General features: G+C 34.2%; 2 protein-coding genes across 2 annotated transcripts in view; one reads left to right on the forward strand and one right to left on the reverse strand.

Moving 5' to 3' along the window:
• The window catches only part of LOC105449142, a 51264-nt gene extending 48056 nt beyond the window's left edge, over positions 1-3208 (forward strand). Inside the window, exons 12-16 of the mRNA XM_011688146.1 lie at positions 42-267; positions 1349-1478; positions 1688-1995; positions 2296-2494; positions 2951-3208. Of these exons, the coding sequence (XP_011686448.1) occupies positions 42-267; positions 1349-1478; positions 1688-1995; positions 2296-2494; positions 2951-3115 (1028 nt within the window). The 3' untranslated portion in view covers positions 3116-3208. The remainder of the gene's footprint in view (positions 1-41; positions 268-1348; positions 1479-1687; positions 1996-2295; positions 2495-2950) is intronic.
• Positions 3209-3917: 709 nt separating this feature from the next.
• LOC105449150 (adenylate cyclase type 10-like) lies at positions 3918-17758 on the reverse strand. The gene is made up of 30 exons (XM_011688154.1): positions 17540-17758; positions 17288-17426; positions 17047-17184; positions 16548-16682; positions 16130-16341; positions 15462-15672; positions 15040-15119; positions 14803-14939; positions 14360-14580; positions 13881-13987; positions 13128-13252; positions 12499-12634; positions 11871-12014; positions 11351-11557; positions 10972-11246; positions 10617-10897; positions 10226-10366; positions 9982-10134; positions 9464-9684; positions 8848-9040; positions 8557-8760; positions 8238-8429; positions 7841-8079; positions 7388-7644; positions 7190-7310; positions 6802-6985; positions 6131-6215; positions 5789-5888; positions 5025-5306; positions 3918-4864 (listed from the first exon to the last, which is right to left on the reverse strand). Exons 1-30 carry the CDS (start codon positions 17651-17653, stop codon positions 4709-4711), a joined length of 5190 nt encoding a protein of 1729 aa, XP_011686456.1. The 5' UTR covers positions 17654-17758; the 3' UTR covers positions 3918-4708.
• Positions 17759-17967: the final 209 nt, after the last annotated feature.

Raw genomic sequence — 17967 nt, forward strand, 5'->3', positions numbered from 1 at the left:
CTCCTTCTCCCGAATCCTGAACGCAATCCTGTAACGAACAGGTGACTACCTACCGGAGGAAATACCGCAAATCGTCCTCCTCACCTTCGACGATTCCGTGAACGACTTGAACAAGGGTCTCTACGCCGACCTGTTCGAGAAGGGACGGAAGAATCCCAACGGATGTCCCATCTCGGCCACCTTCTACGTGTCCCACGAATGGACCGACTACAGCCAGGTTCAAAATCTTTATGCCTCGGGTCACGAGATTGCCTCCCACACGGTCTCGTAAGTAATCGAATCGTCATTAAGATCTGCGAACACCGCCGCCGCCGCCGGGCAGGAAAAGTGGCACACGGTTTTTATTTCGATTTTAATTAAATGAGCCACGCGCGCGCGACAAATTACGCAAGCTCGCGGCCGTTGATACTATACGCCCGACGATACGTTTCGTGTAAACCTTGGCACGACCGGGAGATTTCTTAAACCTCTCGCGCGGTTGATGTTTACTTATCGTAACTATATTTCCATGCCACTCATTCGGGTAATCAGAAGGCATACGTGTAAATTAAACATATATTGAGTATACGTCAGTTGTACAATTATAAGTATCGGTCGTTTCTCCCGTTTGCATTATACGCTATCTATATGATTTATGTTAGCGATATTAACAATAATCATAAATCACAAGTTCATAGTTAATTATCGAGATTTTTTAATTATTCTTGTCCGTAAAATCAAGCGCAACCCGACTTCGCAATCATGCTTATTCAACAATCATTCGTATTCATCAACTAATATCACAGATAGGTGCAAATTAATTACAATCGCCTTAAAGGGATCATACATATTTATTGCCTTCTTTATGTTTTACATGTATTTCGGTGAAGCTAACACTAGCTTGTTTCGCTGACAAAGTTTATAAGTCACACTCATGCTTATTGGATCAGTCAATAAATTGCTTTCGCTTTGAATGTTGGATGATTGAAGTGACGCTGGACACACGTTCGGAAATTCTTGTACTTGTTCATTCAAAGTCATCAAGTTTATAAAAGAAATGTAAATATAAGAGGCACGTAATGCACGTAACATAATGACATAACGAGCCACGCTCGTTTTGGTTGTTGCGAAATCATTTCCATTTCTTTTATGCGTTAACTGTCGATATCGTCATTTTGCAAAAGCCGAATGTGTCCAAACGGTAGACGCGAGAGCTTATGTAATCGAATATGGAGAGAAAAAAAATGAAAGGAAAGAAAAGCGTTTCCGACCGTGTCGTCAGCCGCGGTAGAATCGGTGCGGCCGTGAGAGAGTTTAAACTCTTCGTAACCCGAGAGTGATCGACGCGACGATAAATCCTTCGCAACAGGCACAGTTTCGGCGAACAATTTTCGGCGCGAAAGTGGGCGCGAGAGGTTGCTGGGCAGCGCGAAATTCTGGCTGCATACGGAGGCGTCAAGCTGGAGGATGTCAGAGGAATGAGAGCACCCTTCTTATCGGTAATTATCTTTCAACTTTTTTTTGTATTTCTCGCTTCTTATTCTCGTAAAAAAATATTACGTAAAAAAAATACACGCATGATCCTAGAACGATTCTCTTCGGACAAAATCTTACTCTGTAAGATTTCGCGAAAGATTTCGTGAAGCGTTCAAGAGAGCAATGTTTACGGCTGTGTTAACGATGGTGTTTTACGCTACCTGTGGCGCAGGTCGGAGGGAACAATATGTTCAAAATGCTCTGGGACACAAACTTCACGTACGACTCCTCCATGCCCATCTATGAGAACCGACCACCCAGTTGGCCGTATACGCTGGATTACAAGCTCTTCCACGACTGCATGATACCGCCCTGTCCCACGAGATCCTATCCAGGATTGTGGGAAGTTCCTATGGTAATGTGGCAAGATCTCAATGGAGGTAGATGCTCCATGGGAGACGCCTGCAGTAACCCACCGACTCCGGACGGCGTATACAAGATGCTCATTAAGAACTTCGAGAGGCATTACACGACTAATAGGTCAGTAAAGTGCCTCGCGCTACGCGCATGCCGTTATTAGACACGAACAATTGGAAAGAAGAACCATCGTGAAATAAATTTCTCTGTTCAATGTCCGTACTCTTAACAGTTGTTTTTTTTTCACACCACGCGAATTTCTAATTCCTTTTCATAATGCGAGTCTTTTAAATTACGTGGAAAATAATTATTTGAATAAACAGAAAATTTCTCTTTTCATTAAAATTGAAAATTAGACAGTTTGTAAATTTTCTTTGCAAATTATTAGTACTAATATTCTCGTAACTCGACATTTTTTCGCAGATCGCCTTTCGGTCTGTTCTATCATGCCGCATGGTTCACTCAGCCGCATCATAAAGAGGGCTTCTTATCATTTCTCGACACCATCGTCGCGATGGACGATGTATGGATAATTACGAATTGGCAGGCTATACAATGGATCAGAAATCCAACGCCCCTGGCGCTTCTGCACACGTTCGAACCCTTTGGATGCCATTATCCGGTGAGATTTTATTGTAATCAACTCTTTAAGCTCTTTTCCTTACCGAGATCTTGACATTTTACGAACAACTTGTTCGAAAAAAGTGAAATATTATCTTTCATTATTTCTTAAATTGAAAAATATCAATTGTTATATCTTGATGGTTATAGGTAAAACGTATTAAATTGATATTGCAAAGTAGTTAAAAATTATTTAATCTTAAAATTAATTATAAAATAATTTAATCCAATTAAAATTAATAAAAAAATTATTTAATTTTAAAATTATCGTAAACATTATTGATTCTTACGACCAATGATATATTTAAAATTTCTCTTTAATAACAATACAACAACGATCCTTGAATTAGTTTTATCTTACGTGCAATTATACACGGTCTAAAAACTCTATTATTCTCTTACGTTATCTCTCTTACGTTATTACGATATTATCTCTTACGTTACCGCGAATATGCAGGACCGACCCAAGAGATGCAATAACGCGAAGGTCTGCAATCTTTGGCACAAGAGTGGAGTGAGATACATGAAGACCTGCCAAGCGTGCCCGGACATTTATCCTTGGACAGGCAAGACCGGTATACGTAGCAGTCGCATCGACAACGAAGTCGACGCCCACGAATGAGTTACACGGAGAGGAAGCTTCAAACTTCGTTGCGACCGGACGGAGTCCCGTCGAACGAGCAGCGGACCCGGACAACGCGAATATCTAAAAGAGACGCTTAAACGAGATCTTAATCTTCCAGACGTGGGGGTCCCTTGGACGTCTGAGAGAACTTGTCAATCTCCCTCGGACGTCCGAGGAACATCCGAACATCTTTCGGACGCCTTTTAAACATATATATATATATATATATATATTTAGACGTAGACATCTTTTGGACTTTCGCATTGTTTGGGAAGCATTGCGGTAAGCGCGCGAGGGGAGACACACACTCTTCTGTTCGGGTAGGTAATTTAAAGTATTACACGCGCGTGTCCCGACGGACACATTTCGGGCCGAGTACGCCGATGCAAGTTTTATGCTGGAGTAAGATCTCGCGAAGTTCCCGCTTTCGTCGCCGGATCCAGATTGGAATCGCGCCCTACAGCGCCGGATCGGACCTCTAAACGAGAATATCGTTATCTGGTAAATTTATAACGGAAGTTTCATAGTAGTACTTATCAGTAATAGCTCAAAGTTCATTCCGAGAAAGAAAGAAATAAAAAAATATTTAGCACGTAAGTCTACATGTAGATTATTTTGTCGGCCAGAACTTTCTTCTATAAGTGATTGCGAACCGCGCGGGCGACGAATTGATACTGAAAATGAAACGATTGGAACGGAGAGCGATATGTACGAGATGCCGAATTAGATTAAATTAAATTAAATTGAAGATTGACAGGAGAGAGCGAGATCGCGTGTGCAAGGTCGCACGGAAAATGCCTAAAGTGTAACATTTTTTCTTTTATTTGCCTCTTTGAAAACCAGCTGAGGAGAAATCGGTCAAAGGACCATGTTACTTTTCTCTTTGTATTTTTTCCTTATTTTTCTTTTTCGCAACTTCTTTCTTCTTCCCGCTTCAATTTTTTTAACTATTCGCAAGAACAATACATGTGCGAGGCGCTTACATTTGAAAATCTACATATAAACATAAGTTTTTAAATGTAAGCGCTCGTAAATCTCTCTTTGAGTAAATTTACGCATACATTTCTCTTATGATTAGTTAGAGAATCGAGGCCCCATTCTTTTTTTTCTCTCCTTTTTTACATTCTTCTTTCTCAAATTCGCAAACATCCTTGGCGTACTCGGCCAAATTCGGCCAAATAGAGCAATTAATTAAATCGCAATACGTAATAATTAATCGTCGAGATGTAAGTGTAAACGTCGGTCGCGCCAGAAACGCGCGCGCCCGCGCGCGTATCGTATTATTAAGCGAAACTCGCGACGGTCGAGATCGAGATTTCATCATGCGCGGAGGTCACTTTGTGGAAGAAGTAAGGAGAAAATTTCACACTCGATACGAAGTATCGTGCGCACGAGGGGATCGTCGTGTGTTTATCTTCTAGAACGTAAAAGTGTAATATGCCTTTAATAAATAAATATTTCGCTAGAATATCTCCTTTCCGTTTTTAACCAGCGTCCATGCAGATAAAAAATCGTGGATTTGTGAATAGAATATTAATACGACACGATAATAATATGCTAGATGGGAGATCGTATTTTTCGTATCCCTCGTTATAAATGTGCACCAGGCGTTGGTAAGGAATAAAGGATAGTGGACCAGATATCGATGTCGAAGTTTCGAATGTACTGCCAAGCCACGATGTCTGTCGATCCAATGTGTTCCAACCAGTATCGCGCCATATTATTATGAATTTTCTCCCTCCATGTCTGCAATAAAAAATTTATCGGATCATTTAGAACACTTATTTGTCCATTAATCATCATCATTCATCAATATTGCTATCAACGATAAATTAATTGAAAATTAAAGATTTATTTTATTTTATTTTATTTACCACCTTATTTTTTTTTTAATCAAATTTATTACCCTTTTATTTTGCATGATCCATGCCATCATCAATTGGTTTTCTTGTAAGCTTGCGAATTTCTGTGCCTTGTACAAATAGATTCGCGTACTCGATTTGCGGCCTCGAATAACATTCAAGTATGCCATCAACAGATATAAACGTGGTTTTATAACTTTCGCGTGCTTGGAAATTTTCGTGAGACACTTGATAATTTTGGAAATATCTCGAATCAGATTCGATAACTCGTTAGAGTATTTTGAATTGATACAACGCAGCAACATCAACAGGTGACATTCGAGTCCCTTAAAAAAATAGAAAGCGCTGTATTGAAACGAAATCATTTATTGCGTATTATTTATTATAATTCGTAAATATAATTTATTTTTATTTTCATAGCATTTTAGCTTTAATCCCGTTTTTTGTTTGCATTTACTTTATCTATTCGCTGTTTGTCGTGAATATTGCCACACTTTTTATAATAGAAGTCATTGGGATAATAAAAAAAAAATCCTTTAAAATTACTTAACGTATATTTCATTTTTAATTTTGCTTTTTTTTCGGTTTCGTCTCACTTGGATAAAGTTGTTATAATTATTATTACTATATTTAATAACTAATCCCGAAGACAAGAGACATAATAAATTCTTAATATGGTAAATTTATAAAATTATAAATTTTGAGAAATTATTAAATTTATCTAGAGAAAAAAATGATTGAGACAGACTCTTAACTTAAGTTAAGTATAAATAACAAGAAATGTAGATGTTTGAAAATTTAGACATACTTTGCTGCAAGTGAGAATTTGAGAAAAGTCGTTCCAGGTAACTTCTTTTACATATTTTTCCGCGCTGTATGCAAACGTGTTAGTAACGGTATGTTGTCCCCTGTCATCAAATATCACAAGATATATTTTTTTATTGGAGCAATAATTTAACAGTCAGAACACATCGAACAATATTTATTGAATCAATTCTAAATTGCAAGGTTAAAAGTAAAAACGAGAATAGCTTGGAAATGATTAATGAATTTTTGACGAGCAATTGTAAGAGCTTTTTAGAAAAGTTTTTAAGTGCAGGTCGCAAATAACTGATTTATGGCATAATTGTGAGCGAGAAAAAAGACATACAATCTGAGCTGATACATCCATAAATTCGTCAACAACCGGGACAGGCTTTGTTGGTCGCGCCATATGCAAAATTTCAATCTGTAAGCTGCACGGTCATTCTTTTTAGTTAAAATAGCTGCACTGCTTTAACACTTTGATTGCCCGTACACGTAAAATTCGCAAGGATACCGTCATTTATTCACGAATGACGGTTTTATTTACCAGATTAAGAATAATTTTACTAAATATTTAAGACATTAAAAAAACAATAAATTATAAAAACAATTACTAGGTTTATTAATCTCAATGACGAAGTGGCTTGGCAGTCAAAGTGTTAAGAATAGTTTATACCTACAGGCTGTTCCACAATCACAATGCAATTTAACAGTGTACTAATTAGAGTCGGAAATTTTATTATGAAAATTGTCATAAGAATATTAGATAGAGATCGATACACATTAAGCACAAATGTGACCTGTATGTGCGAATTCTACGCGATATTATTAACTAATTCTGATTGTTCCTAACTCGAAAATGATATTTAATTTTCAACTGTATAATTAATTTTTAAAATACGATATTGAAATATTGTACGGTGATTGTGCGGAACATCTTTTTATAAGAAATTATAAAATAATTATTTATGAATTACAATGCATACATACACACAACAATTGCGTTACATTTCTTACCAATAAATTTGTTGTAATAGGTATAAATTGTCTCGTACGATTCCAAAACTATTCCCGCGTCCAATATGAGATCTAAGGAAAGAGCGTAATACCACGTCTTGGCTGACAAATCTACGTCCTCGTCTGCCAAAAAGTATAGTTCTCGTATTAAGTCGACAGTTTCATTCACACGTCTGGTCCATAGCTGATTAAATTATTGGGCAAAAAAGTATTATGTGAAATGAGTAATGATATTCATTTACATAAAAAGATCCAAAAGATGTCTACATAAAAAATATTAAAGCACATGCGAAATCCTTTTTGATTTTGGATCTTTCCTGATGGCATTTAGAAAATCTAACGCAGATATACAAGAGATTCACGAGAGCAGATTAATTTCAAATAATACCATTATCTGAATTAATGACGGCACAATGATCAGCGTCAGTTTATTAAGATGCAACGTTCCAGAGATTTTCAAGATATTTATACCTATGTCCACAGCTTCTTCCAATTCACCTCTTAACACTCTGTTTTCATGTGTGCAGAAAAAATAATTCGAGGCACATAAATTAATTCCTGCATAAAAATTTAAAACGTATTGTACCTGAGTTGATACATCGTTAGATAGATATTTGCCACCATCGTTATTTCCTCGACATCATTCCAGGTGGATTTTCTCTCTATTGTGATTAGCATTAGTCTTTCGATATGTCGTATTAATGTAACGCTTCTTGTGGAATGCAAAACTCGCACTGTCGCAAGATACACTTCGCCTTTCTCTAGAAAACTGTTAACGCTTACGAACGCGAGCTTAAAACTTCTCAAGGCAAACGACTGCGCCGTTTTCAATTTGTTTTCTATCTATAAAAATATTTACGCAAATCATTACACTCGCCACACTTTTTATAATAAAAGTCATCGGAATAAAAAGAGGAGAATCTTTTAAAATATAAATTACATAACGTATATAATCTCTTCCTTAATTTCACTTTCCTTTCGGTTTTCGTTTCACTTGGATAAATCCTCTGCACAAATTTAATAAACAGCTTATACGTACCATGTATACGATGCTAAGACGTCGCAAGTACGACGCTAATTCTAATTCCTTTACAACGAGTCGCCTTGACTCTTCATCAACCGTATATTCAGGAAAGTCGATTTGCAGTTTGCAAAACATCTTTAATATTATTTTGTAACAGGCGCCTATCTCCTTGGGCGGAGTACCTCGAAGTTTCACCGCCGAGATGTAGTATTTTTTAGCTTGATTGTAATTTCCTAGTTTGCTGTGAGCATCGCCTGAATATGATTAATATTATAATATATGCAGTATACATATGATAAATAACGGTACACTTTCTCTTCATGCAGAAGAAGTTTTTACACGGAGCGGTGACTGAAATAAATAGAGATATTTTATTTCATCACGCGGAATAGTTCCGTAAAATTTCACAGACCCATTAAAGCTAGAATGATTCCTTTATTCGAGATACTGTCCTCCACGTTCTCATTGATCCACTCGTTCATTTCGGCGAGCCTACTTCTTTCAGCGGCGAGCGAGAGCAGCTTAAGGGCATAAAGAGGTTGCGCAACCTGGATCATTCCGGCACTGTACTCAATAAAAAACTCGAGTACTTTGTTGATTTCTCCTAAAGAATACAATTCAATGAATTAATCTAATAATTACAGTCAGAGTGTTTTATGTTTCGTAAGATTGTGCTTAAAATAATAGGATTATTATTATAAAAAGTATAAATATTATAGATATTAATTTACCACTTTTCTCAATGTGTTGATGCATCTTCCAAAAGAGATGGGAGAGAATATTGTCGCATTGGCAGTTCCGATAATCGATATAGTTAAACTTCTCCAAGTAGCTCTGATCGGAAGGATCTTTTGTCATTTCTGGAAAAAAACTCGTAGCTCGCTTTCTAAAGCTTGGCAATTTATCTGCTCCTTTACTTTCCTCATGTTTCAGCACTATTATCAAAATATACGTTTGATCAATATACATATGACGTTTGATAAATTTCGAAATATGTGTAAGTATTCATTGAGAGTCTTTACCTTTACTCTCTTCGATATCAATGCTCGTCGGCATAATGGATATCCTACAAATATCAATCAAATCTTGTTTCCTCGTCGCAGCGCTTGTTTGCGTTGTAAGTATGCTCGTTTTCGTACTCCGTCTCCCTTCGAAAAGTGTTCGATAACGAATCAACGAAAGTCGACTGGGCATTACACGTTGTGACTCTTCCATCTGAAGATATTGAACAAATTAGCTTTTTCTCAACAGAATTGAAAATATGTGCTCTAAAAACGTAAGTAAATTATAAAATGGTAATAAAATATCAATTAAAAATTAACGAATCAATTTAAAATCACGAATTTTCAGATCTTTGAAGTGAAGTTTGACGCGAATCATTTATTCTCACAATTACATATAATTTTTATTTTATATAAAGAAGCGGTCTTAAATTTTTTTTCTATTGAAGTATTGAACAACGAAATGACAATAAGATAGTTGGAATTAAAGAGATAAAAAGGTTTTAAACATTTTTATTGCAGGGATAATGATTTATTTTTTAGAAATAATTAAATTCTTTAATTTTTTATTTATTTATCTCTTAAAAAGACTTATTTTTAGATCGCAGGCTAATTATCGTTTATAATTCTAAATGACCTTCGATTCTTTGACATCCTCGTTGAGGATTCTCAGAAAGCGGCCGCTACCGCAGGAATTGCATTTTCGAGCGTCCAAGCCGTATATTCCAGCCGCTCTCGTATGATGTTCCCGCTTTTCTTCCGCCGTTTGTACATTGTATATCATCTTTTGAAATGAATCAACTTTGAACTCTAGCAATTTACAATGAGCATAAAGAGGCGAGGGGCCAGCGATAGCTCCTAGAAAGTCACAGTATTATTTGTTATATAAACAGATCACAAAACTGATGAAAAATGAGTTTATGGAAAAATACAATTTTAATGTGATTTTTTGTTGCTTATTGTTCGCTGATTTTTAATTTTTTCTTACTGAAAATTTCATACAAAAAAAGCGCGTCATTATTCTTTTAGCTAATATTAAATATTATTATTAATATTGTTAATTATAATTATTAATATTAAATGTTACATATTTTTAATATATTCTCAAAAATTTTAATGTATACATATAAGTTTTTTTTTTTTAATTGAACTAACTTGAGTGATAGCAATCGCAAGATAACGAGTGGTGCATATCGGAGAATGTTTGCCGCTTTTTATCTATGCAGAAGATAAGATCCTCAACGTGGAAATCTCGTCGTTGCAGCGAAGCGCACTCTAATATCCGCATTCGGATCATCTCGGAAACGGCTGTGGAGTTACGTGAGGTTCATCTAAGCTAGCGTGCGCAATTCGGCTATAATAAGATACGTCCGCGAGAGCTGCAATTAATGGTACTCACTTTTAGCGGTGTGCAGTGAGATCGAATTCAACATTACGTTCTCTACCATGCCTCGCTTAAACACTCTGCCCAGCGTAGCGGCGCACTTAATGAAATTTTGCTCGTAAGGATTCATTTTATGGTAGATCTCGCTCATCAATTCTAGAGAGAATTTCTAATAAACAAATTAAACGTAAAATTCGATCGATACAGTAATGTCATGTAATTGCAAAGACGCTCCGTATATTTTAAAATATCACGCGCCCTGATATTATTTCGCATTGCACTCGACATTGGATACATTGTGATCATTCGTGTCGTGCACGATTGAGTGAAATAAGAAAGACTTATAATGCCGGAAATGATTATTTCGAGAAATAATACGAAAGGATTAAGGAAATATTAGATTTGCCTGTCATATCGCGATTTTTGTCAGTAATCTTGAAGTGATTCTCGTTCATGATGCAGACGTCCAAGAGATTCATTTTCGACCAGGGTAAAGGCGGCGCCATTTCTTCCGGTGTCATATTGACAGGTAGCTTTGTCACGAGTATGCCATTTGGAAAAACGAGTTCGCGTTGCGCCGCTTCGTTGGGCGATATCTTGACAAAAGCTAGCCCGTCGCTCTGAAGAATCGACGTGAGGAACACCTCGCACCATCCGATGTGGCCGTCCTTGTGCTTCTGCAAAATCCTGAGAGGAATCCTGTCGTTGTTTAACAAACTTACGGTACTCCGTTAGCCGCATTAAACAACAAAAGCGATTACCTGCTTAATTTTTTGGGTATCGCTAGGACGTTTAGAAATTGACATGCAAATATCGGGAGGAGATCTACATTCAGACCGAACAATGTACGAATCGTTAGCCTTTTATCCTTATAAATCTCCGCTTCTACGTGGGACAGATCGTCCCACGAGCTCGGCTTCGATATCGTCATCGCCGCGATGATGTTACAGTTATTAAGTACCGACGACAAAAATTGCCACGATTTATGGTCCATGTATTGAACATCATCAAGCAAAATGCAGATTTTGGTTTTCAGCTGTGAGTAACGAATGATCATATTGATTTACATAAAAGCGATTTTATGTAGATTTTAGAAACGGTGCTGTGAATTCTTTATTTACAAGGTAAAATAACAATTGCCTGTTTTAATATCCTTTCGAACATATCGACAGTCTTCGTGTGACGTCGCCAATCGGTGTCCGAACAATAAATGTCGGAAAGAGGGAAATTAACTCTCATTAAAACATTCAGATAGCACAAATTGTCCAAAGTAAGAACGTTGCCTAATTTATTAAATAACTCCTTTTCACGCTCCTCGACCGTCTCGCAATTCTCAGCTTCAAGCATCTATAAAAAATTTTAATTATCTGAATCAATTTATTTCTACTGCAAAAATTAGATTTAATAAAGGATATTGAGAGATATTTATCTTCTAAAACGAAGTTTCCCCTTTTCAAAATCAAGGATTAGTTTAAAAATATTTAATTTCCTTTTTATTATATATGTATATATATATATATATATATATATATATATATATATATTACACTATTTGTATTTATCAAAAAAGTTAAGATAAAAATTAAAATACTTTTATAAAAATATTTCTTTAAACAATTCTAAGAAAAATCTACAGAATAAAACAAATCAAATATTTTACCTGTAGAATAATGTGATATATAACTGAATAAGCCTTCTCCTCATATGTCGCGTGAAGAGAAAGTTTTATTGGTCTTATTTGTCTGTTGCAAACGCTCGTGACGAAAGCATCTAAAAGTCTAGATTTTCCTGACCTCTCGATTCCCTAGACAAATAACAGATTGATTTTAAAACATTATAAGACAAAGAAGAACCATGCTGAATTTACTTGATTTTTTATTTTTTATTTTTATTGTTACATAAAGTAATATAATAATTAAAATTTCAATCGCTAGCTCGTGTTTAAATAACAAGTAAGAAATTTTGACTCGGCCAAGGAATGAGCAAGATGTGATGTGACATGAAATCACTAAGACATGATATTATAAAAATTTTAACGAAAACTTAATGTCAAAACGTTTCGACTGCACAGAATTTTTTTCAATTTGAAATAAATTAACATATAAATTGCAGTCGAAACGTTTTGACATTAAATTTTTGTTAAAATTTTTATAATATCATGTCTTAGTAATTTCATATCACCTCACACTTTGCTCGCTCCTTGGCCGAATCAAAATTTATTACTAGTATAATAATATTTGTTAATAATTTTTATTCTAAAACATTGTTATGAAAACTTTAAATCAAACCTCGATCAACAACCCTGAATATCTTCGATTTACTACTCCAATCTCATCTAGAATATCGTCGAAGCAATTCAACTCGTCCAGTCTACCCAAAATAGGATAACAATAATCCAGAGATGAAGTTACATCTTCTTTTATCCTATTGGGATATTGTAGGAGATATACATATTTTATTATCTACAAATAATTTTTATTTTATCTTTTAAATATGTATAATTTATTTATTTTATTTTTATTTATCCTTTTATAAATATATAAGAATTGATATCAATTGATACTTCAAATTAAAGTAAATAGAAATAATAAAAACAATATTTTGAATATATAATGTGCTATATTTTTAATTATTTAATTGCAAAATGCTCTTTCTGAGATTTCTAATAAATAAAATAGAAATGCATTGCTGCTGTGACACACAATTGGAATTTTTAATTTTTATGATCCACATAATAAAATAAGTTATAGATTGACATGCAGTGAAAATCTTTAATTAATTATTTAGGCAAAACTTTATTTGCTTTTGTCACAAATGTTTTCATATCAAACATTATTTCAAGACGTATAAAATTAAATTCTTCTATTTACTCCGTTATTATTCACATTTAAGCGAGAGAGCAAATTCAAATGCTTACGGCTCATCGCCGAAATATTCATAGATGTGATACTTCTCCAGTCGGTGCAACGTTCTCACGCCTCGAGAGCGAAATTTGTCCTTTTCGAAATGACTATGCAATACGGTGTCGTAGTCACAGGAAATCTGCGAATGTACCGCACATACATAATTTAAGCCCAAAAAAGACATTTGTATATTTACATTAATTAATATAATTACATTTTTACATATTTTCGATAATATTATCAAAGTAGAAAACCACAAGGGTGAATTCAAACAGCAAATTAACAATATTTTACAAAGCAAATATTCTCTAGGTATTTTAAACTCTCCTGCTGAGAAGACATTCAGACAATTAGAGAAGGTTTTGACATTGTCGAATAAATGGCATGGCATGGCTGCCTCGAATATATCAAATGGCGGCGCCCTTAACTCTGTTTACACCATAGAGCAAGTGATTATCAGATTTTTGTGGTCGGAGGATGTGAAACCCACCTCATGAAATTTATAAAAGAATAAAATCAAACTTAAAATTGCCAATATGAGCCGTTGCGATTGTAAGTCCGAATAATCTAAATGCGGTTTTAAGTTTGAGTTTTAGAATCGAAACCGATCTCGGATACTTAGAAGCCTAATCTATAATTTGAATAATATATCTCGAACATATTTAAGTTGCTGTTACCTTTTGAAACACTCTCATTAATAATTTTTTTTTGAAGGAAAAAACTAAACTTTAAACAAAATCTAACTGACCGTCAAGCTGTATAATTACTTTATCACAGGAAATATTCATTATTTTTATAGCTTTATCGACAGGTGGTCCAATGATCGCGTAATATCTTCTAGCGATATGCCCGATTACGCCACAATAAGCCATTCCTGAAATCAAATTGACAGTACAAATACGGCATATATATATTAGTATCGCAATGTTAAAATTATACGATAAATTTATATCAATCGAATCATAATCTGACATAACGTGACGTGTTGAAACTGCTAACATTAATAATATAATGATTTTCTATCCAAGCAGAATAACAGGTCAATAATAACATCAAAATGAATGATGTTAAAATCATAATTGACCAAAAAGTAACTTTTATTAAGCATTTTGGAGTTATTTTAACACCATTTTTAACTCCTTTTGTTGCTTAATAGTCCCGATTTTTTCCCAGAAAAGATCTTTTTGAAGAACATAAATGGGATGGGCCGGTATATCTTCACACAAAAAAAACACTTAGTTCTCACCTGTTGACATGCCGACACAAATGCTTTGAATTCCGGCGATGGCCTTCGCTGTTTGCAATATATGCATCGCACAAGTTATTCCATTTTTACAAGTCTCGTCGATTTTAAATTGATCCTCGTTGCTGTCCCCACATATTGCAATACCAAATGCAATACAAAAGAAAATATTCCTCTCGAACAAGTTCATCATGTTAATATAACCCCCGTATTGCGTAACTGCACTAAATAAAAATTAAAATGACTTTTTTATATTATTTTGCCGATTAACGTAACAATGTGATTGTTGAAAGAACTAGTAGTATATTAATTGTATACAGGTAAAATTAATAAAGCAAGACTCAGTAAAATTAGAACTTAAAAACAATTTTATTATATAGTTATTTGTAAAAAATAATAATTCTCCCACAGTTATATCTGTTAGTACTAATAGGCATTGACGGTACCTATGCACAAGCAGAAAGCATTCGTCGATCAAAAGAATTAATTTGTTGTCTGGACATTTGTCGGGTATGATATCGATGGATATTATTGTAATTCGACTGATCTCCGCCAACAGTCTTAATGATCCTCCCCTTTCGATCTACGAGAAGCAAAGCATACTTAACAAATAATTCCGAGAAAGGCTTCTCATAGATTTTTCTTATTCTGCCATAGTCATGATAATTTACAATAAACGATACCTGTTCGATCACCGGCTTTAACAAATAGCTTCTTAAATGTTCGCTGAAATTCGGATTTATCGCTGCTATCGCAGTAATCGCTGGTGAAAACATTTAGTGTGAAGCAAGTGGCATTTTATATGGTTCCAAACAATGTTAAATTAACCGACTAGGGCTTATGTCTTATACAAGATATACTTAAGAATAAAAAAAAAAAGAAAAAATTTACAATAAACACAATAAAAATATACGATTTGTACACTACTTTCTGATAATGAAAATGGCGAACTCAGTATTAATTTGAAATCTAATAGAGCGTATTAAAAATTTTATCATAACAAAAAACGAAAATACGAACAGGATAAAAATGATAAGGAAAAAATAGAAAGAATATAAAACAGGTCATAAATTTAACTATGGAACAAATATTATTTTTATTTTACCTGTGGAAATTTTCTCTTCTTTATTACCAATTTCTGTTTCGGAATATAATTCAGAAATCAAATGTGTTCTATAAGGTGACGATGGTTTTACGGCATCTATCAGAAATTTCCCGTTCGGAGATGTGTCTGGATTAACATTATCACTTGGCGATGTCGGTGTTATATACGTCGGTGTTGATTTTGCATCTGGCTGTTTTAATATTTTTAATATCTGTAGAAAGTAAAAAAGCGCACATTTCTGCATAAATTAAAAAATTCTCCAAATTAAAATATCATTAAAGAGGAGGCTTTGAAAAAGCCGCTGTTTAGAAGAGATTTAACTAATTAAAAATACAGTTGTTTTTCAAAATTAGTAATAAATAAATAAAATTTTGAACAAATTTGAAACAAATAATCGGTGACGAATTAATGTCGTGAAAAATAAAAGTGTATCCTTCCCTTTAACACAAAAAAGAAAAATTGTACAAAAATATAACGTGTCGCTTTAGCAAATAAATTAAATTTACATTTGAATTAATTAATTTGCATTTAAACGCAAATTAATTATAAGAGATTATTTTCATAACGAGTAGAAAGAAGTGAGACAACGCTTGTTTTCAGTCTCTACATATAAAATGTCACAGAGAGAATTGTTACTTTCAAATTATAACTGGAGAATGTCATCATACCTTTACGTTATTCGAATCCTTGATGACGTATTCGTATTGACTCGGCGTACAATGCTGCCATGCGCTCAGCGATACTACCAAGTCACTCGGCAGAGAAACCTTTTTCGCATTTTTTAGCTCTTCAATCGGCAGACCGACGATCACGAAATGCCGTGCTTCATCGCTGCCAATTATCGAGAACATTACATTCCCAGCCGAGATGGCCACGTTTACTATCAATAAAAATTTTCGATTATCGCCAACGAAGAAACACGTTAACAAATCCTCCTCGTGCACGAAATTAAACTAATTAAAAATTTAACGTGTACTCTTGTGTGGCTTATTAAATTTGTATAATATTACAATTTTTAACTAATTTTTAATTTAAAGTTATAACTCTTGAATACTTCGAACATGTGTCATTAAGTATAGCAAATACCTTTACAAATATTGTCGTCGTCTTTTAAGGCTGCTATGGTATCTTGTATACTTATCGCGCGTGCGATCACATTTTGCACAGTGTCGAACATTAATTCGCCCTCGTGTACTTTCCACGCTGCTAATAATCCTTCAGCTAATATATTTAACATATTATCATATTTAAAATAAAATATATGATTAAAATAATTTTATATCATTAAAATAATCACAAGTGAACGAGTATAATCACCAATTACAAATATATAAAATAAATTTCTACATCGTTCACAATCTTCAATCCGTTTCTTCGCGATTGTTTTAGATTATATTAAAATATAATTACAATAGCAAATTGCATTGAACGATTACTTCTCTCGTCAATACAATATTCTTTATTATCTTAAAAAAAATTAATGTGTGATATAATACTCTTATTTGGCGAGAAAGATTTATTATCAGAAAATATTCCGGACTTGTTTGTTAATACATTTTATTTTAAATGATACCTATTTTCTTACCAGAAAACTTTAGTATATCTCCTTCGCTGCTGTATATTTCGCGAACTGCTATGTAGATATATTCATTTAACGTTTTAGTGAAAGCCAAACTTCCTCTGTCTTTTTCGTGAATAAATTTCTTAAACAACATCGAAAAACCTGTCGTTATGTTAATAACAATGTTACATTAATTAAAAAAATAAATGTGTTCGTTTACTTCATAAAAGGAGTTACAACTTGTGCGCAAAGCAACGATGCTAACCCGAAATGTTTAGAAACATTAAAACAGCTTGGAAGCTTCGTAAGCTCTTCTCTGACAAGTCTGTTGCGTATATTATCTCGTCGGGAACGAAAGTCGCCATACGATGAATCTGCTCTTCCATACTGAACAAATCCAATGTCTAAAAAATTAACTTAGGATTGAAATACGTAAAGTAACATGAAATTAAAGAATTGAAAACAAAATTATATATTAATAAAAAAGAAATAAAAAGACACCGTGTAGAAATCTAACCTGTTTTACTGACAGACTATGCTTTCTAAAAATGGGACCAAACAAATCCGGCGTCCAAGCCGTGACAGGCTTGATATTTTTTTCATCTTTGGATAGCCTCTGATCATGTGCCATTGCTTCATTAGAATCAATTTTGCTCTCGATCAATTTCCATAATTTTAATTTATTTACTTTTTTCTTTGCGACACAGATATTATACCGCTGCGCATTTCACAGTTTTTGTTTAGACGGGGACACAAATACATGAAGTTTTATCAATATCGGGGCATATTCAGATCGCGCTCTCCGTCTCTAGATTATTCGAATATCATATCATCTCGAGACCGTATTCATATTAATTAATAAAATTGTCAAACTTTACGTGCTTATTTAAACGTCCACATTCCGGGGCTCGTAAACGTTATAATTAATTAATAATAAGTTTGTTA

The sequence above is a fragment of the Wasmannia auropunctata genome, unplaced genomic scaffold (assembly GCF_000956235.1).
Source record: "Wasmannia auropunctata unplaced genomic scaffold, wasmannia.A_1.0 LD336111.1, whole genome shotgun sequence".
Taxonomy (NCBI): Eukaryota; Metazoa; Arthropoda; class Insecta; order Hymenoptera; family Formicidae; genus Wasmannia; species Wasmannia auropunctata.